Genomic DNA, 25,359 nt, shown 5'->3' on the forward strand with positions numbered 1-25,359 from the left:
TCTCTCTCTCTCTCTCTCTCTCTCTCTCTCTCTCTGGACTAGTGAGAGAGAGAGCACAGAGAGAGACACACAGGCTGGTGACGCGAGGTTACTCTCTCTCACACACACACACAAACAGACACAGTAGCAGCAAGTCTCTCTCTCTCCCTCTCCGAGCAACGAACACACACATACACACACACACACTCGTGCTGTGGACACACAGCACGAGTGCTGTGTTCGACACACAGCACTCGATCTCTTTCTCCGTTTCCCCCCCCCCCTCTGTCTCCACTCAATCTCTTTCTCCGTTTCCCTCCCCCCCTCTGTCTCGCGCTCTCTCTCTCTCGGAAAACCTGCTGCAGACGGGACACGCCCACACAGTCCGCGGGAGAAAATACACTCTAAAAAATAATTGATTCTCATTAGTTTTGCCACGACTGTCAAACCTAAATTTATATACTTTGCAATGTTCATCATCGTTCAAATTTGGCTGGTGGCTTATTAACATATGGTCCTGTGATGTGATGACCTCAAAATGCTAAATAATAAAGAAATATTTCTGGTTTCCAGGGACTTAAAAAAAAAAAAAAAAAAAAAAAAAGATTTTTTTAGTTTTTATTTGCCAGTCCATTCTGATTGCACTATTGTTCGTATTAGCCTCTTCTCAAGTTGCACTAGTAGGCAAAAGTCTTATTTTGTTTATTATGTTGATGTTTGAAGAAAAGTTAAGCTGAATAGTTATGAGAAATAAAAACAGTGTGTTGTTACAGTTAAAATGTTCTGCTTATTTGTATTCAGTGTTCGTGCTGGTTGGCAGCATACCAGCTTAGAGGTGCATTATCGCCACCAACTGCAGTCGCTTTGATACGTTTTTTTGGGGAATATCGAACCGGTTTCAAAATGTTCAAACCGACCCATGCCTAGGCCCTATATTGTGTGAATTTGTGAGTTTTGAAGTTTATAAGGCAGCTCAGCTGTAAGCCAATCCATTCTGATTGCACTGCTTGTGTTTTTATTAGCCTTTTCTCAAGTTGCACTATAGGCAGAAGTCTTATTTCATTTATTATTTTGATGTTTAGAAGAAAAGTTGAGCTGAATAGTTATGAGAAATAAATACAGGGTGTGTTTGTTACACAGGTGTCCTGCTTCTTTTTATTCAGTATCATTGCTGGTTGACAATACCAGCTTAGAGGTGTATTATCGCTATCAGGTGGACTGAAGTTACACTACAGACAGTTATGGGCCACACGGGAGCCCTGCTTAAAAAATTTTTTTTTTTTTTTTTATTACAAAAAAAATCGGTATACCGGTTCGATCCGGTTTAGACGGCAATATCGAACCGGTTTTAAAATTTTCAAACCGACCCAGCCCTAGTAGCATACATGAAAGACGCCACTGTGTGTTTATGTTTTTGATCTCTGGTTTATAATGCTGCCGCTACTCTTGGCAGTGCACGTATGTAGCCTACAGACAAAAAGAAAAGAAAAGATAAAATATTAATGAGAATTGATCAAGGGTTATATAAAAACAGTGTCAATGCCCATTTACTCATTCTAACACAAGAGTGACATGTATTTGAATTGAAATATTAATCAGAGCAACAATGTGATTGAATTTGGAATGACAAGAAACAAATACATGTCTGTGCAATAGGCTAAGTAGGCCTAAATAACTCAGATATAGGGTTTGCAATTGTAACGTTCCATATAATGAAGTATCTCATGCTTGTTCATTTAATGATTGTTTTGCACCTGCTGCTCACGTTATGAACAAATGCTTAGATGACCATAGCCTCAGCAACAACTAACTGCAGTCATGTATGAATGTTAGCTGTCCAGCAAACACTAATATCTATAGGAATCATGCTTGGAAGTAGCCTACTTTTCCCCCTGCTGCATCGTGACATTGAATGAAACTATGTTTAGGCTCGTTTGAGATACTTCTGGCTCGCCTGGAAAGAAGGTGGGAGCAGCCGATTACAGTCAGCCAATCAGAGGCAGAGAGGGGGCGGGTCATGGCTTCGCCTAGCCTTCGCCATCATGGGAAAAAAAATATCGCCCGCAGGAAGTGAAAGAAGAAGTTAGCCAACCCTATTTTTGTTTTTCTTCGGTTGCTAACAGAAAGTTAACAGAAACATTGGAGATGGATGGATGGATGGATGGATGGGGCAAGGGTTCTGAGAGTTGGGGAAAAGTCTGAGCTGGTGTTACTTCAAACCAAACCTGGCAAGGATGCAGTGGATTTGTTTAGCATTCACGTTAGCTGTGGCTAGCGAACGTTAGCTCTGCTGACGTGGCCTACACAGGCAGCAGCAAATGAAACGTCCAGGGATTCTGTCTTTAACTCCAAAAACAACCCTCTAACTGCTAACCGGGAGCTAAGTCCGACTATAAACCATAATATCCGTATCGTTTCACCTTTGATTGATTTTTCTTACACCAGATTAAAGAAAACATGTATGTGATATTGACTGATGCCCTATTCGGTCATGGTTTATAGTGGGACTTAACATGCCTGGCCCATTCACTTCAATAGAACTGGCCCCAATGCTAAATTCAACACTAACATGTCTGTCAACATAAAGGCAAAAAGTGGGACGCCTTTAGACCCAGGGCCAGTCATTGCTACTGGTTAGGGTTAGTCAGTCATTGCTACTGGTTAGGGTTAGGGTTAGTCAATCATTGCTACTGGTTGTTCATGTAAAAGAGTAGCGAGGCAGGGAAACTAATGCTATTTCTTTATCTAACGTAGCACATTTCAAACATAATGGCACTTACTGGGCTTTACAAAAAACATATACAAGCCTATGTGTCATTCATTGTTGGGAGGGTTAGGCTACTTTTCAAATATATATTCCACTACAGAACACTGAATACATGCCCTAAAATGTATTTTGTAATGTATTCCATTAGAATACTCAAGTACCGGTACCTATTAGGAATACTTTGGAATACTTAGATTTAAGGTTTTAAGCTTTAAAACATTACATAATAATAATAATAATCATCATCATCATCATCATAATAATAAAAAATACTAATAATAAAAAAGAAAATGATAATAATAATAATAAAGACATGTATAAAAAAAAAGATACTTTAGTACTTTAGCATAAAGAGATACTCAACAACCCAAATCAGAGGTATCAGCTCAGCCATTGGTCATGTCAGTTTTTCAAAAAGGGGCGGGCAGGTTTGAGACTTTCGAATCCGCCCACTCCACATTTGGATAGGATGAACTTTTGTGGGGTGGGCAAATTTCAGAGCCAATGGCAGACCTCTGTGCAGTTCCTGCTCGCGCATGTGTGGTTTCATTCACAGCCAGCCTCCGTTGTAAACAGACTGCTCCTCCAAAACTGATCACAACAACAGCAGAGCCAGGGCAGGCTAGCCCTAGCCTAGCAACATAGATTGATAGTAAACTACCAGAAACACAGTTATCTTTATGATCTTTTAATAATGTTAGTAGAGGCAAATTTTAAGAAATTCCCTCAAGGCATTCCTGAGAGATCACGTTAACGAGCATGAGTTGTCATGATGGTGGTGGGAGTCTGCTATTTTAGAAAGGGGGGAAGCAGTTACCTTGTAGTGGTTGTTGTCATGACGGTGGTGGGAGTCTTGGTCAGGTCTTGTGGTCTGAGCCCTGAGCCAGTCCTGCAGCAGTGGGAGGAGGTTGTGGGCATTGTCCTGAGTGATGGGCATCCTGCCATCCTGCCAGGACCTGCAAGCACTTCAACAACCCCTGGTGTCTGCGTGTCAGGCCATCTATACACAACACAGATGGGAAAGGTACACTCATTGTAGAAGTACAGTTACACTTACTTGTGTAAAAAAATACTGGTAAAAGTAGAATTACTGATTCAACAGCACTTTGAGATTTATCTTAAATGAAAAGTACATGACAAATAAAATGTATTATTATTATTATGTCTACGCAAACAAAAGTAAAAAAAAAGTACAGGCTCTCAAATGTCTGTCGGCTGTTTCTGTGCAAAGCCAGGGATGTACACAGTCACGCCACCGACTTTGTCCCAGTCAGGTGTAAACGGTGTATAGGGCAGAGCTCATTCCTCTACACAGCAGCTGTGCTGTGGAACAGCCTGCCCACAAACATTAAGACTAGTTTATCTTTTTCCTCTTTTAAATCTTCTGTAAAGAGCTGGATCAGGAGCAGCAGATCCTGTTTTTTAGGTTTTTTTACTGACTGTTTTCATTAGGCCTTTTGTACTGCTTTTATTATTGTGTATCATATTTTTAGTCTCCCTTGTTTCTCCTTCCTCCAGCGTGGTGGACACACACACACACACACACACACACACACACACACACACACACACACACACACACACACCCCCATAGTCTTTGACACCTGCACTTTAAAACATGCACTTATATTCTTACACACTCACACGCACCCATACATTCATTCACCAGTTCATATTCCACACTGACACCTCAAGGACCGCAAAGGAAATAAGCTTCTAGCTTTATTGTGTTTATCCTTTTGATGATGGTGTTTCTGACTGTATATCTAATGTATACATGTTTTTCATTATCAATAAAGATGTCAAAATCTAAATCAAAGGTTATGGAGTATTTATTTATTTATTTTTTATTTATTAGTTTAGTTGTACAGGGACAGTGCACATCAATCAACATTGCTGCAAATGTGCCAGTTTTAGCTGGATACCTAATTTTCAACTGCAGTCCCCTGGGCAAGGTGTTGATTGCCGGATAAAAACAGTAAAAACAAAGACGAATGTCAGATGTTGCCTAGTCTTCCTTGGCCGGCCCGTGGGTGGGTACGCCAATCACCAAGGTGTGCTCTGATGCAATCATCATCATGGTTGTAAAGGTATTTTTTTAACCCATTGATACCTGATGCATCCCTTTAAGACTGTGAACCACAGGAGGTACGGTGTTGCAGTGGTAAGCACTATCGCCTCACAGCTCGAAGGTCGTGGGTTCGATTCCCACCTGGGCCGATGTGAACACTGAAGGAATGCGTGCCCGTCCGCATGTCGTCGAGTGCCCACCACCCGGGTGGGGTCGGCAAAATGGCCTTTCTGTGTGGAGTTTGCATGTTCTCCCCGTGCCTCCCGGGGGTCTCCTTCATATAGGAACCCCCTTCACAAAAACATGCAACATCCTTGTTGCTTATATGGTTCCTCCTCTGATCGTTAAGGGCGCCTGTTCAGAGGGAACTGGTTGGAATAGCGTGAACCTCCCACGTGCTATGTCCTACCGGTGAAGCTTCCTCGGGCAGGTGAAAAGAAGCGGCTGACTTGACTGCCCATGTCTCGGAGGATGCATGGAATCAGTCTCGGCTCTCCCCAGATCGGCAGAGGATGGAGTAGCAACCAGGATTGAGTAATTCAAATGAGCACTAAAACGGGGGATAAAAATGGGATAAAAAAATCGGGGGGGGGGGGGGGGGAAATTAAGAAAATAAGACTGCGAACCACGTCACGCGGTTCGCGGTCTTGAAGGGATACACACACAAATGAGGGATATACATCTCCAGCACACTCACCTGGCAGGACAACACCACAAGCATCATCAAAAAAGCTCACCAGTGGCTGTACTTCTTAAGGAAGCTGAAAAGGGCGGGGCTGAACTCCAACATCCTCAGCTCCTTCTACAGGTGTGTGGTGGAGAGCACACTGACACCATGCATCACCGTGTGGTATAGCAGCTGCACGGTGGCAGAGAAGCAGGCGCTGCAGCGGGTGGTCAACTCCTCTCAGAGGACCATCGGCTGCAGCTTATCACCCCTGTCAGACATCTATAGCAGCAGATGCAGAGACAGAGCCCTCTGCATCATGCAAGACTCCACCCACCCTGCACATTAACTGTTTGTCCCTCTCCCCTCGGCCAGGAGGCTGCGCAGCATCCGGGCAAAAACCACCAGGCTGAGGAACAGCTTTCTCCTGGATGCTGTCAGACTGTTGTTCGACTCTGCCTGTGATTACTGCACTTTAAACAGATTAACTCTAAAATAATGCACTTTTTGAGAGATTTATCATGCTGCTACCCCATTGCTGCTGTCTTTTACTTCCCTTTAGTCTTTTAGTTGTTGTTGTTTTTAGTCTTTTTTAGTATGTTTTTATTGCTGTCCATTATTGCTGTCCATTGTTGTTTTAGCTGGTTGTAGTTTAGATTTTATTTATTTTAATGTAACTTAATAGAGCTGTTTTGGTTTTAGGTATTTATTCTTAATCCCTAATAGTTATATTTTTTATGCTATAGTTTTTAGGTTACTTAGTACTGAGACCTGAGTACTACATTTCGCTCATTATGTTTGGCATGATGAATGACAATAAAGTATCCTTGATCCTTACCACGGCCCCTCCATGTATTTCTCCTCACAAAAAGTGCTCCAGGGCAGCAGCGTTTTTTCTATGCAAAAATGCTAACGTTGTGAACATCCCCATACACAGCAGATAGGATACCCTAACCCTACCACTGCTCTCATACTAGATATTCTTACAGGCTAATGTGAAATTAACTGCTTAACACATTCACTGCCAGCCGTTTTTTTTTTACTGTAGGTAGGTTCTGCCAGAGGGTTTTTTTGAGGATTCTGGCTCATCTTTCAAGACCCGAGGATTCTTTTCTGCTAAGATTTTGTGAACACACAATATCTCAAAAGAACTAATAGAATGTGTGCTTTCTCTGTCTAAAAGAGTTAGTTTGTAGAGTTAGTAGTTATGTAAGCATTAGCAGTTGAATACAGCATGGTTTCAGCGTCAGAAAAATTATTCTGAGATAAACGGCTTTTTGTGAAATTCGATAGAACAGTCACTTTAACCATTCATTTTTGGCATCAGTAAGACGTCAGACATCTAAACAATAGTTTTGAACAGTAATTTCCTCCATAACAGCAGGAAACCCCCCTCTGCTTCCAACTCCTCCCTCCTTGTGTGTTCTTCTTGGCTGCAGCGGCCGTGTCACAAGCTCGTTTCTGTTTTGCTGCTGCTGTGCCTGTCTGCGCGGCCGCTCTTTGAGGAAGTCTGGATGGACTCGCTCGTTTCTTGGAGTTTTGGTTGAGAGCTTTGATGAAGCTTTTGCGATTCTGGTCATATTTATGCTGCGTGTTTCAAAGTGTGTTCCACCCGTAATCTATTATGCAAATTTGCAATCCCGCACCGCCAGCAATCAGCGCGAAAGTGAAAGCGTTTTCGCCATCCATTTTACTGTATGAGAACGGCTTCCTCGCGCTTTTCCCTCCAGTTTTGGCTCGCCTCTTTCTACTGTGGAGAGACATGTCGCCACTCAGTGGGTCGGTAAAATACATTATACACATTCAATACCTCCAATTCTGGTATAGGAGACGTCCCACCGTCAAAAAAAAAAAAATGATTTTTTTTAAACGTAAAAACACGTCATTGGCAGTGAACCGTTGGATTTTGTTTGACGTAAAAACACGTCATTGGCAGTGAACGTGTTAACATAGGAAAACTTTGGTTCCGTTTATGTTTCCACACAGACCCGAGCGAGTACCCGATTACTCATTCATAAGGAGAGTACTCGAGTATTTAAATAGCTTAAAATGCCCATCCCTACTGCTGAAGCTAAGCTTGCTGAGTTAGCTTGTCAAGACAAGGTTTCAGATTATGGCTAATCAGTGGGAAATGGAGGAAAAGGTTTATGGGCCCCATTGACAAATAAAGGCTCCTATCTGAAGGAAGGAATCTGGTTGAGCCTTTATTTTTGTGCTGAACTATGGAGCGCTCACTGTGGCAGATATAGACACAGAACCAGGCTACCATGGGACCACAGTTAAATTACTATCCAGAGCTCTCAGCTCGGGCTTCAAATAAACTGTTTGGCTTTGTGGTGCCATCTGGCTCTGCTATTTCTATGGGCTTTAACTCAAAGCAAATGCTGCCAGGGAAGCTTTGTGGAAGACTGAGGCAAACATACAGAAAACATCCCAATCCTCCTCAGTCACAGGTGCTGCTCAAAGACAAATAAATGCCTTCTATTTCCATTTTTCATTTGTGGATTTTGATGGATTGTTTTCACTTCTGTTTCATTAAATTTAACAGAACTGACAGATCGCCTAGGGCCAAAACCCTAGGCTCGCCCGCTGTGCGGGCTCGCGTGCACGCAGCTCAGCCGCTGCGCAGCCCCGCCCGCAGCTTGGCTGCTGCCTGGCCTCACCTGCTCTATTGACATGTGCAACACACATTTGCTCAACTTCACATCACTGATGACATCGCTGTCACTGATGATGTCACAATCCCTATTACATCACTGTTGATTTCACCATGCCTATGACATCATCAGTGCGTATGACATCATCAGTGATGTCAACTTGATGGTCAACAATGATGTCACTGATGACATCACCGATGATGTCATAGACATTGTGACATCATCAGCGGGACAAAAACACAGTCCACTTGCTCCCTTTTATATAACTAGCCATCTCACGCGCCACAAGTGCTCGATTCCTAGTCGCTATCAGCCTCGCCCACCCTGCAGCTCGTCGAGCTAGCCATGCAGCTGACATACGCAGCTCGGCCACATGGGCTCACATGCTCTTATGACATCCCTGATGATCACATGCTCTTATGACATCACTGATGAATGACATCACTGATGATGTCACAACTTCCATCTTATGACATCACTGATGACATCATCAGTGATTTATGACATCAATGATGACATCATCAATGATGTCACTATGACATCATCAGTGGGACAAAAATGTAAACAGAGAACAGAGCCTACACTGCAAAATTTAGGCCATGTTTAGACGACAACAGTCTGCATAAAACAGCAAACTCGCGTTGCGTTCTCACCTTTTATTTCATGTTTATACACAGCGTTTGTGATAACGATTTGCGTGCAGACTGAAGCCGCAGAAATCTCAGAGCAGCATCAAGTGAGTCAGAATAACATTGAAGCTTCTGGTTAAAACAAAATAATGGTCATTAAATAAACTAATAGCCTTATTGATGCATGTTGCAACGTTTTGTGTGTGTGATCCGAAATATACAGAAGACAACACAGGCAACTAATAGGGCTGGGTCGGTTTGAAAATTTTAAAACCGGTTCGATATTGCTGTCTAAACCGGATCGAACCGGTATACCGATTTTTTTTGTAATTAAAAAAAAAAAAAAAAAAAATTCAAGCAGGGCTCCCGAGTGTGGCCCATAACTGTCTGTAGTGCAACTTCAGTCCACCTGATAGCGATAATACACCTCTAAGCTGGTATTGTCAACCAGCAATGATACTGAATAAAAAGAAGCAGGACACCTGTGTAACAAACACACCCTGTATTTATTTCTCATAACTATTCAGCTCAACTTTTCTTCTAAACATCAAAATAATAAATGAAATAAGACTTCTGCCTATAGTGCAACTTGAGAAAAAGGCTAATAAAAACACAAGCAGTGCAATCAGAATGGATTGGCTTACAGCTGAGCTGCCTTATAAACTTCAAAACTCACAAATTCACACAATATAGGGCCTAGGCATGGGTCGGTTTGAACATTTTGAAACCGGTTCGATATTCCCCCAAAAAACGTATCAAAGCGGCTGCAGTTGGTGGCGATAATGCACCTCTAAGCTGGTATGCTGCCAACCAGCACGAACACTGAATACAAATAAGCAGAACCTTTTAACTGTAACAACACACTGTTTTTATTTCTCATAACTATTCAGCTTAACTTTTCTTCAAACATCAACATAATAAACAAAATAAGACTTTTGCCTACTAGTGCAACTTGAGAAGAGGCTAATACGAACAATAGTGCAATCAGAATGGACTGGCAAAAAAACTAAAAAAAAAAACTAAAATTTTTTTTTTTTTTTTTTTAGGTTTTTTCGGTTTGCACGTGATCAAACCGGTTTGGGCTCGTATACCGAACCGAACCGGTAAAACCGGAAATCGACCCATGCCTAGCAACTAAAAGTCAATTTTAAGACGTAGCCCTGATTTTTATTGACCCAGTTATAATTATGGTTATATAATTTTAATTTGAAGATAAAAATGCTTAGCTTCTTCTATTCTGTCTATTTCTAACGGGCTTGATTTAACTTTGTAGGATTAAACTTTTAATTAATTTAATGATAGAGTGACACAGAAGTCACCAATGGTAATAAACTGCTCCAGATTGGATTACAGAATAAAACCCCAGTGAAGCAACATAAAAAAGACCAGTTTTCATTGGGGCACAATTGAGTTTCAATTATTCAATGCGGGAGACAGTGATTAATAGGCTATGTGCAACGTTAGTAGCGGGCACTTAACTCAGATTACCGTATGTGTTTTTAGCAAATCGTTATCACGTTTGTTGAATGTCAATGCGACTCATTGTGCCTGTGCCATAAGCCTGTATAGTATTGGGCTAGTTCAATGCTCATATTGCCTACCATTGTCTTCCATGTTGAAGGGCGGCTGTGTCATCACTTGAATTGCATTTCTCCACTTTACACAGCAACAGAGGGGCAGCGTTATCAAGAATTCCACTCTGGGACCTGTTTTCATTTTTTTGCGTTTTCATGCCCCAAGAACGCCATCACCGTGTAAAAGGAATGCACTAAAAAAGTTTGCAATTTTATGCAGGGAGCGTTGCCGTGTAAACAGGGCCTTAGATAGATAGATAGATAGATAGATAGATAGATAGATAGATACATACATACATACATACTGTACATACATACATACATACATACATACATACATACATTAGGGATGGGCGCGAGTACTCGGGTACTCGAGCACTCGTTCATAACGTCAGTACTCGAGTAACGTTTCTGCTCTTCGGGTACTCGCCCCACTCCCCACCCCTTTAAAAATGGTCTAGAAGATCTACGCACGCATCATCATGTGGATCTGGAAGCATGAACTGCACGGGCGTCAAGTCAGCCAGAATGTACAAGTACGTCATCCGCTTTGTTGCTTTCAAAATAAAACGCTTATTGTAACGTAACCTTATTTATTTTGAGTAATGCGTTACAGCCACAGCAGTAATGCGCCTATTCCAAGCGTGACACGTGCTGAAGCTCGAGTAACGTTTCTGCTGTTCGGGTACTCGCCCCCGGGCTGGGTATCGTTCAAAATTTTTCGATATCGATACCATTTCGATACTTGGATTTCGATACCGGTTCCTGAACGATACTTTTTTCGATACCAATTTTTAGAAAAATCAATTTTAACAAAAATAAAACTGCATTACACATTGAAATTATTTTACAAATCTTTAGTTTTCCCCCCATCTTAAGTTTTACAGCAGAAAAAAATAAAACCTACTGTATTTAACATAACTTTAAGTTCTCTAAACGTATTGCCGTCCCTACAAAAAATATTGGAAGTACTACAAAGGAAAGAAATGTAAAACAAATAAATCAGTGGAATAGTTTTCAGTGCAAAACAGAGAGTTGCAAATCAGGGTTTAATGCTCACTGATGCAACAGAACTCTATTCTTGTCCAAACTGATGAGATGGCTCCACTTCATGCATGGAAGACTAGTTGAGCATTGACTAGCCTATCAATATAGCCAATGGCACAAAGTGAATCCCATTTATATTCAACAAACTATCATGACATCAGCGTTTGTTAACGAGTTGCTAAAAATACATAATGGGCGATAACGTTTGCACATAACGTTAACGCTAATTAATTAAACATTAACGCTAGTGTTGCAGATCAGTGTTTAATGCTCACTGCTGCAACAGAACGTCATTCTTGTCAAATCTGACGAGACAGCTCCACTTCATGCATTCACTGACTAGCCAATCAATATAAATGAATCGCATTTACATTCAACAAACTATCATGACATCAGCGTTTGTTAACGAGTTGCTAAAAATACACAATGCCCGCTTGCGCATAACGTTACGGCGGCAATTAATTAAACGATCTGCTAGCTACAACTCACAGCCAGATGCATGGTTTGTCAGACTGAGGGATCTGATAACCGCTAACTTGCGGTAAGCTGACCCACCTCTCAATTATTTCTCTTATCTGTGGAAACCAGTCCGTGTTGTTTCTGTTTCTTTTCCTGCTTTTCATCATCTTCGCCATATGGTACTCCAGGATAGGAGTAGCTTCTTCTTCTTCTTCTAGTGTTTTATGGCGGTTGGCAAACAACTTATGGTGCATTACCGCCACCTTCTGAAATGGAGTGTGGATCAGAATGGTTTCCTAAAACACTACACTATCCTGACTATATTCTTTTACTTAGTCCAGTTTCTTCTAGAAATGAAAATATATCCCTATATCCCACATTCCCTGAATTCAACTGCAATATTGCTTTTAAATCCAGCTTGATACTATTGCTCTCCAATCTGTTGTTGAGGATCTGTCTTTCCTGTTGATAGTATGGACAATAGGAGTAGCTTGAGTGGCTAACTTCTTGTATAATATATCCGCACCGCACGCCTGGCACAACAAACACACCGGCTAAAGTGGGCGTAACGTTTCCTGCATGCCTCTACATGACAGCCAATCACCAGCCGTATTAGAGCGCGCGTGCAAGCATGTCGCATGCTTATAGGCTCAATGACGCTGTTTTGTTTTGGTATCGAAAATTGGTATCGATTGACAAGGGAGGCTTCGATACCCCTTAGTATCGATGTTTCCATTTCGGTGCCAAGTAAGTATCGAAACTCGATACCCAGCCCTACTCCCCACCCCTTTAAAAATTGTCTAGAAGATCTACGCACGCATCGTCATGTGGATCTGGCAGCAACCAGCAGCAACTGCACGGCCGGGCGTCAAGTCAGCCAGAATGTACAAGTACATCATCCGCTTTGTTGCTTTCAAAATAAAATGCTTATTGTAACCTTATTTATTTTGAGTAATGCGTTACAGCCACAGTTTCACACCATATAACATCACAACGAGTATTTTGATACAAGGATGCTGCTTCATTCGTTGAAATACCTTTTCTCTTCCAACGTGCATCAATAAGCTATTTACTTTTGTTTAAGTAACATTATTTTGAAAGTTTTAACCGGAAGTTTTCCAGCTCTTCCCGAAAATGGTGGCTGGAGATATTCTCCCGAATGAGAAGCACGCTTCTTCATAGCGCACGCCCGATAAAACTCATTCAAAACGTTGCACTAGTTTACTGACTACACTGTCGTTTCCCATAACGTTAGTCACAAGAAATGTGGAGAAAGAATCACTTTTTGGGAGACAATCGCTTCATGGTGATCACTATTCAGCTGCAGCTAGGGTTGCCAACCGTCCCTTAAAATACGGAATTGTCCCGTATTTGTAAACAAAAAACGTGTTCCGTATTGAACTGATACGGGACGCGCTTTGTCCCGTATTGGAGAAACAATGCAGTGCAAAGAGTGACGGGCTATTTGTATTGAGTGAGAAACTCTGTAGCTGCTGGAGCTGCTCTGCCCCTCAGCCTGTGTGGTGTCATGTTACGTCCAACTACCCTAGAATGCGCTTCTCATTGATTGTTGTGAGTCACGACTAATGAGAAGCGATGTCAGCATTACTAGATTCAACTAAACTCTGACGACAGCACATTGAGTAAGCTATTTACATTGTATCTAATCTATAGTAGTAACATGCCATTTTGTTGTGTTCAGAAGATTTAATCTGAAATCTAAAATGTTTTTTCACTAATGATTTAAACTGCCAGGTTTGTTCTATTCAAAAGAATATGTAACGTTGCTGTTTGCACTGTTAAAAGAAAATGTAATGAGTAGATGCGAAGTTGCATTACCGGTAGGCCATATCAAAATACCGTTTGCACTACTGTTTATTGTTCTTTCTTAAAATACAGCTGTTTTAGCCTATTAAGAATGAGAAACCTCTGTTTTGCAATGCCCAAATAAAATTCTTGAATGATAATCTAGGAATAGGCTATACGTGCAAAAATAAAAAAAACTGATCAAATTCAGGTTTGCTTGTCTTAAAGGAGAATTTCATTTTTTTTTAACCTGGAGCCCTCTCCTCACATTAATTATTATCTGACGACTCACCCAGTGTTCTTCTCCGCAGCGTTTTTTTCCGTCTTAGGCGTTGTTTTGAGATCAATAGTGTGCAAGCCAGTCCTAGAATGGAGCTCCGTGGGGGCCACGTGGCAGCATGCTTTTCATCCATGTAAATAGACAGTTTTATTCCCGTTTTCGACCCATATCGTCATAGTCTGATCCCTAAAGAATTGTTTTGGTGTTATAAAAAAGTGAATCAGGCTCTTCCAGCCAAAGTCTCTCCAGGTCAGTGAGTTCGTGACAGAGCAATGAGCCTCCCAAGCCTGAAGCCACACCTCCTCCGGTACTTCCACACTCAAATCCTTTTCCCAGCGCTGTCTCACATAATCTGTTGAGTTTTTATTCATTGATGTAATGGCGCTATACAGTTTACCGATAATTCTTCTTGTATCTTCCCCGTTATAAGCTTCTATAAAAGTGTGGATCAATCTTGAGAGAATTACAGGTTCGGGCCCTCTAACCTCCTTCAGAAAATAATGACGAGGGAGGTACGGTAGTGCAGTGGTAAGCACTATCGCCTCACAGCTCGAAGGTCGTGGGTTCGATTCCCTCCTGGGACGATGTGAACGCTTAAGGAATGCGTGCCCGTCCGCATGTCCTCGAGTGCCCACCGCCCGGGTGGGGTCGTCAAAAGGGCCTTTCTGTGTGTAGTTACAGAAGAAGAAGCACATCTGGCAGGTTATAGTTGACTTGCGGCCAGTTTGTTATGTTCTTAGTTAGCCTAGCCTAGCAGATATTTATCTGATTTCAAGATTATGGATGATTTATTTGAATTCGATGGCTGCACGTATTTATTTGAGTCGGTCCGGAATAGCGTCATGGATTACAATCTGAGGGGGGGCTCAGATTGTAATCCATGACGCTATTCCGGACCGACCCAAATCAGGAGCTGCTATGGACAGCAGAGCCAGGATGAACACACTGTGCCAAGGTAATACATAATTAATTTTCTTGTTGTCGGGATGATATAATAAGGATATGATCCGCTGTGTCGGAAAATAAGCTATTTATAGTACGTAAATATAAGCATTTCACATGCCCCGTATTTCTCGTTTGTAGCTGGCAATCAAAACTGATTATCGTTTCTGCTGATGCTAATAAAACCGAACTTCTCAGGGTGACTTAAAAATAATATTTAAAGCTGGAAATAAGGTCCAGGTTGTAAAAAAAAATGTAATTCTAAAAAAACGAAATTCTAAACGTAACGGCCCGGTACACACATCTTGCGTCTGCTGTGCGTCTGCGTGGCGTTACCTGTTGATTTTCATTTCGGCGCCCATGTTAACAGGTTACAGCAGCCACACCACCGGCATGAGACGCGCATCTCAGGCGCATGTCTTGCGAGGCGTGAGACGCGCGTCATCTAGAGAATAGAAGCGACGCCTATTTTTTCTGCTTACCGCGCGCGTGTCTCTAGCGTGTCTCTACACAAATAGACATTAAAATTATATTTTACAGGGGCAGCCACAGCCAAACAAGGCTCGTTTTGATTTGAGACAGGAGGAGGAGGTCACAGCTGCAGTTCTCCTGCCCTCTGAAAACCACATACAGTACATAGGCTACAACGTGGCTTCGTTCCTCCCCTCCCCTCCCCACACACACACACACACACACAAATCAATACTGCCTCGATTATGAAGTGAGCCCAAGCGATCTTCAGTTAAAATCATCATTGTATTGTTTAGCCTATAGCAAATTTAATAAAAGGTAAACTCTATAGGAAGAGAGTTGGCAGACAGACAGCAACGCAGCAGCTGCAACGCAGCAGCCACGCTGCCTGTATGGATGCCGCGGGCGTGCCAGCAGCAGCCCCCACGCCACGCACACGCACTAGGTAGGTAGACGCAAGATGTGTGTCCCGGCCGTAACCCTCACTGCATCTGTATTGTTATCCGATTTCAACATCTGTCATTGTCATATGAGGGACTAGATCTCGACTGCTGTAGTTGTAATTGCCTGTGGTCATATTTCATATCCAGGTGATCTGTAAGTCTGATGCACCGACAGGCGATGTGCTCCTGGACGAAGCCCTGAAACACATCAAAGACACCCAACCACCAGAGACTGTGCAGAGCTGGATCGAACTGCTCAGTGGTGAGTCAAGCTCCTTCAGTGGCCTTCTGCAGTAGTATCACATTAAACAATTATTTGGACAGTTTTGCATCAATGCACATCTTACAAAAACTAATTAATGGGCCAATTCACAATTCATATATATATATGTATGTATGTATATATATATATATATATATATATATATATATATATATATATATATATATATACCGGTATATACTGTGTGTATATATATATTTACACACACTATATATATGTGTATATATATATATATACACACACACACACACACACACACACACACACACACACTATATACAGTATATATGTATATGTATATATATATACTGTGTGTATGTATGTATGTGTATATATATATACAGTATATATACTGTATGTGTATATATATTAGGGCTGTCAAACGATTCATTTTCTTAACACATTCACTGCCAGCCGTTTTTTTTTTTACTGTAGGTAGCTTCTGCCAGAGGGTTTTTTTGAGGATTCTGGCTCATCTTTCAAGACCCGAGGATTCTTTTCTGCTAAGATTTTGTGAACACAAAATATCTCAAAAGAACTACTAATAGAATGTGTGCTTTCTCTGTCTAAAAGAGTTAGTTTGTAGAGTTAGTAGTTATGTAGGCATTAGCACTTGAATACAGCATGGTTTCAGCGTCTGAAAATTTAAGCTGAGATAAATAGCTTTTTGTGAAATTCGATAGAACAGTCACTTTAACCATTCATTTTTGGCATCAGTAAGACGTCAGACATCTAAACAATAGTTTTGAACAGTAATTTCCTCCATAACAGCAGGAAACACCCCTCTCCTTCAAACTCCTCCCTCCGTGTGTGTTCTTCTTGGCTGCAGCGGGCGTGTCACAAGCTCGTTTCTGCTGCTGCTGTAACCTCGCGTCACCAGGCTCACTGCTTTGCTGCTGCTCCTGTCTGCTGGCGGCCGCTGGGCAAGTCTGGATGGGCTCGCTCGTTTCTTGGGGTTTCTGTTGAGAGCTTTGATGAAGCTTTTGCGATTCTGGTCTTATTTATGCTGCGTGTTTCAAAGTGTGTTCCACCCGTAATCTATTATGCAAATTTGCAAAACCCCACCGCCAGCTCCCAAGCGCGAAAACGAAAGCGTTTTCGCCAATCCATTTTCATGAGAATGGCTTCCTCACACTGCTTTTTGCTTGCCTTCCTCTAGTCTGGAGAGCACTGTCGCCACTTAGTGGGTCGGTGGAATGGGTTGTACACGTTCGGTGGCTCCAATATTTTTATAGGAGAATATAGGTCAATTTTTTTTTTTTTTTTTTTTTTGATGACTCAACTCGTCATTGGCAGTCAACCGTTGGATTTTTTTGGACCACTCAACTCGTCATTGGCAGTGAACGTGTTAATCGTGATTAATCGTGATTAATCGCGATTAATCGTGCGATTAACTATAATTAATCGCGATTAATCGCATCTTTGTATCGCATGTTTAAAATGCTATTATTTTGCATTGCAAAGCATTTTTAATTAGATATTACTAATTATTACCAGTGTGTCGTGATTGGGAATCAAATGAATGCAAATAAATGTACTTTGTGATCTTGAATTTTAGATTTATTTTCAATTCAATAGAAATGCAATGTAGTCAGGAGGTCACAAAATGTCTACAAAATGCATCTTGAATAGAAAATAAATGCACAATAATTGTAAACACGCTCCAGAACCGATACTTCCGGCGGTGTCGCTGTGGAGCAGTCGAAACCCAAAATGACACAGCCGAAGAAGGCTGTATCTGAGCTAGAAACTTTGGCACTTCCATGTGAATAATGGCTCAGTATTGGAAACTGTATATTGATAACGTGTATATCGCGTGATGCCATTGGAGCCGACCTCCCAGTGGTTAGAGGACCCGCGCATCCGAGACTCCGAGTCTCGCACTAGCTAGCTGGCCGCTGGCTACTTTTAGGTGATCGCTCGCTTCAAACTCGATGGACTTCGGTGATATTTTAATTCCGTTTTACACAAGGTGCAAACTACGGCTCTTGACTTATCCACTGTGCCATTTGGGAAGTAAAACGAGCCATTTAAAAGCGTATTGCTGTCGTTCTCTTCCATGCCTGCCTGCACAAGCAGGAGACAGGAAACCGAACGGCTTGACTACAAGTACGGTGCGAGGAAGGGACAAAATAGCGGCATGCGATTAACGCGATAAAAAAAAAAACGCGTTATGATCGGCGCGCATTAACGCGTTAACGCTGACAGCCCTAATATATATATATATACTGTATATTTATATATGACATTCACATTGGATGCACATTGCACATGCAACATTGCGTATCTGATTAATATGACATATTTGGGTGATGTACCCCATCAAATTGCTGTAGTGGGCTGTTTTAAAGCTAGATCAAAGTTTCTGGTGTCATCTGAATGGAAGAATTACTAAATTTGAATATGAAAAATATAAATGTTGCTATAATAAACTTTGATTACCAGTTCTTTTCATCAAATTATTAGCTATAATTGGGAGTGATGGTGTTACAGTAGGCTACTGGTGGAAGTGCACGGTCACAATCTGGCCCTCTGGTAGCGAGGATTGTTTTTGTGGCCCTCTCTATCATCAAAGTTGCCCATCCCTGGCATAAAAAGTCATGCATGCATGACATTTTGCAGTAAGTATGCTGGAACATAGGGGGAAGTATCGAGGGAAGTGACAAAATAAGATTCTGGGGCTTGCTGCAATTCTATTTTAAGATTTCGCCCACAAAAATACAAAAAAAATGCTGTCCGTTTCACAAATTCTCCTAAAAAATGATTATTTTCCAGCACTTTATGGTGAATATCACTTCCTCACTTGTATTTAGAAAACTGCCAAAGTTCATAAGCTTCAATTTGAGCCCAAGATGAAGTTCCTACCTCAGAAATTACACTTCCTTTGGCTGAAATTCTGCACTATACCTCAAATCAGAGAAAACTGAATTTTCAGTCACTGGCCGTCCAGGTGATGTGAAAATGATGTTCACTTTTTCATCAAAGCATGAAACTTGGTGAACTTGTACAATTTAGGGCTCTGAACATTTTCAGAAAGGGAGCCATGTGGCCCGCCTACGCAGCAGTCAAGCGCCGGGATTGGCCAGGAGCGAGTCTTTTATTCCCTTTTGACAGCTCGGATCTCCCACATCACAAACACTGCGCCCAGCCCGGCGATTTCATTAACGGCCCCGAACAAAATTATTTTCGCTTGTGAAACAAGCGAAAATAAATTTTTAGGTGATATTATGATGCATGGTGATATTAGGTGACGCTAAGCTAACATCTAAAGCCTACCTTTAGACAGTATCTCCGATGGTTGGATTAGCGCTTTGGAGCAGACAAGTTGTGAAACAAGCGAAGGCATGAAACTAAAGTTTCATGCTTTTATGAAAAAGTGAACATCCTTTTCACATCACCTGGACGGCCAGTGACTGAAAATTCAGTTTTCTCTGATTCTCTATAAATATGTAATTGTATGCATAAAATAAGCATATAATTACATATTTTAGAAACATAGGAACACAATACAGATATCAATACATTTAGAGGAAGCAGGAGAGGCTGAGCTCATCATTAAGTCCATTAGGCTCCACCGTATTCAGTGTGTGAATCCAGAAGGCTTCACGCCTCAACAGTTTTGTGACAAATATTAAGGCCGGGGAGATGAAGCAGCGCTTCTCGGACAGAGGGTATGCCAAGACTGACATCGCGGCAGCCTATGAAAGAGCTGTGCGCACCCCGAGAACCCGCCTCCTCAACAAAACTGTCTGTATTACACCCGTACAGCCACGCCTCTGCTTTGCCACCGAGTTCTCTCCCATCAGCGGAGCCATCAAACAGATCATGATGAAACACTGGCACATTCTTCAGTCGGACCAAATCATGAAGTCCCTCTGTACTGATCCCCCCCGAATCGCCTTCAGGCGAGCCCGATCACTGAGAGACAGGTTAGTACACAGCACCATGACTCCACCCCCCTCTACTCTCACCTGGCTACAACCCCCTCCCTCGGTTTTCTACAGATGTGGCCACTGTACTCATTGCTCAAACTGATCGGACACAAAACATTTCCTTCACCCCCGGACTGGTAAAAAATATCCAGGTTTCGATATTGTCACAAAACTGTTGAGGCGTGAAGCCTTCTGGATTCACACACTGAATACGGTGGAGCCTAATGGACTTAATGATGAGCTCAGCCTCTCCTGCTTCCTCTAAATGTATTGATATCTGTATTGTGTTCCTATGTTTCTAAAATATGTAATTATATGCTTATTTTATGCATTGATCCTCTACCCCCCCCCCCCCTCCCCTTTCCCCCTCCCTCCCTCCCACCCCACCCCAACCCCCCTGACCAAGTGCTGTCACAGGATTGGCTTATTAATTGACCACCCCCCATCCCGTCTAACCAATTGCAAACTGCCTTGTGTATTGGGGAGGTATATTTAAACTGCTGTCATTCTGTCATTCCTGTTTGACCCTGATGAAGACGCGTTGCGTCGAAACGTTGGTGCACTTAACCTATTAACACGTTAACTGCCAGCGACGTATGCATACGTCAAGCAGAATCCAACCGTTAACTGCCAGCGACGTATGGATACGTCAAAAAAATCGTTTTTTTTTTTTTGACGGTGGATCCTTGATCTGGCCCTTTTGCATCTTCTATTATACTGTTAGAGCCGCCGGGCGTGTGCAATCCATTCCGCCGACCCACTGAGTGGCGACGGTGCTCAGACTATTGAGTGTTGTTTGGCCAGAAACGCACGCATTCCAGCTGAGCTCAACCGAGGACCCAGAAGCGAACGAGCCTCATTCTCATACTGTAGGCGAAAACCTTTCACACGGGCGCACCCGTGCGCCGGGGGCTTCCACAGGTGGACTGGGTGGAAAGCACACTTTGAAGCGCGCAGCATAAGCCTAGAGTCACACAAGGCTTCGTCAAAGCTCTCAACCGAAAATCCAAGAACGGATTAAGCCACATCCATGCTCGCCGACGAGGGACCGCCAGAGAGAGGCTGCTGCTCACTGCTCAGACAGGCAGGAAAGACTCTGGCTTGTGACTGACAAACACGGAGACACGCCCACGGAGGGAGGAGTTGTAAGGAGAGGGGGTGCGGGTGCTGCTATGGAGGAAATTACTGTTCAGAACTATATTGTTTATGTCTGATGTCTCACTGATGCCAAAAATAAATGGTTAAAGTGACTGTTTGATATTGAATTTCACAAAACTGCGATTATCTCAGCTTTTTGTCTCAGACGCTGAAACCATGCTGTACTCAACGGCTAATATCTACATAACTACTAACTCTACAAACTAACTCTTTTAGACAGAGAAAGCACACATTCTATTAGTACTTTTGTGAACTTTGTGTTGACAAACTCCAAGCAGAAAATTATCCTTGGCTCTTGTAAAATGAGCCAGAATCCTCAAAAAAACCCTCTGGCAAAAGCTACCTACAGTAAAAAAAAAAAGGCTGGCAGTGAATGTGTTAAAAGAAACCTTCTCACCAGTGACCCGTGTGCTCCAGATTCTTCCTTTGCTGTGACAGTCCCATGAGACTCAGGTCCCACACACAGTCCCATGAGACTCAGGTCAGGCAGATGGAGGTCAATAGAGGCGCTTCCATTTCTCTCTGTATGATATAATAATATTAGCCTGATGCTCCGTCTGCATCTGTTCCAGCCTGTTGTGCAGCTGGATCTCGCTCAATACTGCATCAATTTAAAAAATGTCTGCTCTGGTTTAGGGCTGGGCGATATGACGATAGATATCGTTTTCATGATAGAAAATGTATTTCGTTTCATATGATGCTCTATCATCGTGTATATCGTTGTGTTGCAAATCACACTTTATCGCAATATTGTCCGTCATTTGGACGACGCTGTGCTTTCGTCATTCTGTTTTCACACACGCACCAGACTCTTGTCAACAATGATTATGAGTGACACAAATCAGCCGGTGAGTAGAAAGAGCAGGGAAAAGTTAGCTCCACTCTAGTCTCACGTAGTCAGACCCACCGTCGACTCATCAAGCTTCCACGTCTGGCACTGCCGTCCGCCTAGTCTACCCAGGCATTTGCGCTGTGTTAAGTCCATGTTTCATCCATATTTTTTGGCAAAACATCTCTCGTCCTCCCAAGGAAATCCATTGAGGAGCCGAAAACCAAACGTCTAGCTTGCTAAAGCTAGCTAGTTAGCTTTAGCTTCCTTGGGTGAGAGTTGTGTTGGATAACCGGGAAATCACGAAGTGGAGCATTTTTGTTCCTTTAAACTGGTTTTATGCTCACACGAAATCGCCGGCGCTGACTGCGCTGATGGTGTCGCCGCAGCTCGGCGGAGGGTGCGTACAGCTGCTCGAAAATGTGACTCCGCGGCGTCAATGCGGACGTGACGTGACCAGCACGAGAGCTGTGATTGGACATACTTGTTGTGAGGAATGAGGAAATGCAATTTCCTCATTTAACAGTGCTTGTCCCTCATCTAGCAAAGCCTTCTGCAGGCTCACCGGAATTAGTTTTGAAATGGAGGGACAATAAAATGTCCCTCCACCGACATGATTGCAAGTTCTTGGTAAACAACACGATAGCATCATATGTAATGGACATGAGTGAACCACAAGCCACCTAGTGTTTTAGAGGTGTACCACAGCCAACGTGCTGAGTTACGTTCGACTGCAAGGCTCCAAGTCGAGGCTGCGCAGAACCCTGTCAGCACCTTTATAAACAAGCTGAGAGAACTGGACTAAACTATAAATAACTTATTCTGCTGAGGAAGGCTTACGCCGAAACGTCCATTGTCACTGCTGCTGCTTGAAGGTATTAAAAAAAACCCAAAAGGATTTATTTTGAGTGCTGGCTTTTTGTCCTTCTGTTTATTGTTTGCGCCTTGCACCGTAATTTTTTGAAACTTTTGAGAGTGCTCACCAGTCGTGACTTTCAGTCACTGACTCTTTGGACAGCTCTAATGTAATCTTTGAAAATTGAGCTGGTGGTGTGGTTCAGTTTGTGTTTCATTCTACTGCCCTGCAACTCATTATACATTTGTTTGGGTTGTAAAGAATAGCCAATATTAGCCATGCATATCTGTATTCTGAATGCATGTATCATTTGTGGGATTTGACTGACAAAATTTTAACTGGTTTAACTGCTACATAAATAAATGGCCATGTGGTAATTTTTTATAAACTATCAATTGAATTTACAAAAAATATGCTATATCGTGATATATATCGTTATCGGGATATGAAATGACCTATATCGGGATATGAGATTTTGGTCATATCGCCCACCCCTACTCTGATTAGTTAGTTAAACATAACACATAATAATAATAATTATATGGTCCAGGTTGAAAAATACTGAAATTCTCCTTTAAAAGTTTGATGGGGGAAAACTGCTATCCCAGCACTAGTGTTAACAGTCTTGCTGTGTTTGTGGTCCATCTCTAGGAGAGACATGGAACCCGCTGAAGCTCCACTACCAGCTGAGGAACGTGCGTGAGCGTCTGGCCAAGAACCTGGTGGAGAAAGGAGTCCTGACCACAGAGAAGCAGAACTTCCTGCTGTTTGACATGACCACCCACCCTCTGACCAACAGCTCCATCAAGCAGAGGCTTGTCAAGAAGGTCCAAGAGGCCGTACTGGAGCGCTGGGTGAATGACCCTGCCCGCATGGACCAGCGTCTGCTCGCTCTACTCTTCCTCGCTCACTCCTCTGATGTCCTGGAGAACGCCTTCTGCCCCCTGCTGGACGAGCAGTATGAGCTGGCCATGAAGAGAGTGCGCACGCTGCTGGAGCTTGAGCCAGAGGCAGAGAGCCTCAAGCCCAACACCAACCAGCTGCTGTGGGCTGTGGTGGCTGCCTTCACCAAGTGAGACAGACCAAAACAGCTCTTCCTGGTGGTGTTCAAGTCTCAGTGCACGTTGAGGTAGGACTAGAGAGCCAAAGTCGACACCCCCTTCCGGGTTAGGCATATGAACCAAGAGATTCATCCACCATTTTATGTCCCAAAGACGTTTTGTAAAATGCTTATGGAAATAGTTTTACTTTTTTGTTTGTTTTGGTCCGAGTGAAATGTTCTATGGCAGGGATACTCAACTTGCTTTGCCCGGTGGGCGCTTTTGCAAAGTGACAGGAGGGCAGGGGCCGGTTAATAAACAATAGGAAGAAAAAGCCAGCACTCAAAAAGTCCTTTTAAATATTTAATTTACCTCAGTAAGGAGCAGTACAACACATACATGTTTCCTCAGTGTGGTCGGTTAATAAACAAACATTATTAATAATTTTTCTTTTTTTCTGTAGCGGATTCTAGGTTTCTTGGGTGCCAGCTGGAGTTTTGTCTGACAATCAAAGCAATAATCAGAGTGATAATGCAAACACCGTTCAATATAAATCCAATGTGAAAACCATTCACACAAAAGAAAAATATAATTTACAGGCAAGGCCAAATAATCAAACAAACTACCGGTAGATGTTTTTCACCAAAAATAGTGTTTTGTTTTTAAATAAATAATACCGATAAACAAAAGTTAGAAATTCAATTTGTTCACTTCATTTCAGTTCTCAAATCTGTTCAGAGTAAACCCTTGCCCCAAACAAATCAATAAAGGATCTCTCCAAAAAGAAAATTAACCAAACATCTCCGACTTTGTGCACACAGGACAGTTATACTTAAGTTAAATGCCGGGCGGCAAGCAGGCGGCAATATTTGACAATTTAGCTGGAGCTCAGTCAAACTTTATTTAACATTAATTTTCATTGTGAATTAGAAAATGGTTGGGGGGCCACTCTACACCCTATCGCGGGCCACAAGTTGAGTATCACTGTTCTATGGTCTCTCTCTCCTGATTCTGAACATAGCTGAATTGCTTGGTTTGATGGAGTAAAACTATTTTTATGAGCATTTTACAAAATATCTATGGGAAAATAAATGGCGGATGAAATCTCTTGGTTCGTATGCCTAACCCGGAAGTGGACGTGACTTTGGCTATGAGACTACTGGCCTCAACACAGTGACCTGACTGACTGAGTGGAGCCCTGCCTTAGGATTGGCAGTGGGCAGCTCAACATACAGTTTGTCCCTCTCTGTTGACTCTCTCTTTTCTTTGTAGATATCTCTTCTTGTTTCTCCCTCTCGCTCCTCTTTGTACCAGATCGTCGATGCCTTTCTGGCTAAAAGAAAAACAGGAACTCTTGGAGCTTTGATCACAATGTTTTTGATGATGGAGAAGGGAGAGGCCAAGATGTTGATTTTTGATGTTGATTTTTGTTCTTTCTTTCCTATTGGTCACATTTCCCCCCCAATGAT

General features: G+C 42.4%; 1 protein-coding gene across 1 annotated transcript; it reads left to right on the plus strand.

Annotated features, from left to right (window-relative positions):
• Positions 1-3,761: 3,761 nt before the first annotated feature.
• On the plus strand, positions 3,762-25,071 carry LOC310770686 (Golgi phosphoprotein 3-like; the record flags this gene model as incomplete). Its single annotated transcript, XM_083663420.1, has 5 exons — positions 3,762-3,770; positions 5,522-5,757; positions 5,860-5,920; positions 15,940-16,054; positions 23,502-25,071. The coding sequence occupies 5 exons, from the start codon at positions 3,762-3,764 to the stop codon at positions 23,924-23,926; spliced, it is 846 nt and encodes a 281-aa protein (XP_083519546.1). The 3' UTR covers positions 23,927-25,071.
• Between the last annotated feature and the right edge of the window lie 288 nt (positions 25,072-25,359).

Source organism: Poromitra crassiceps (assembly GCF_964638095.1).
Source record: "Poromitra crassiceps genome assembly, contig: HAP1_SCAFFOLD_171, whole genome shotgun sequence".
Lineage (NCBI taxonomy): Eukaryota > Metazoa > Chordata > Actinopteri > Beryciformes > Melamphaidae > Poromitra > Poromitra crassiceps.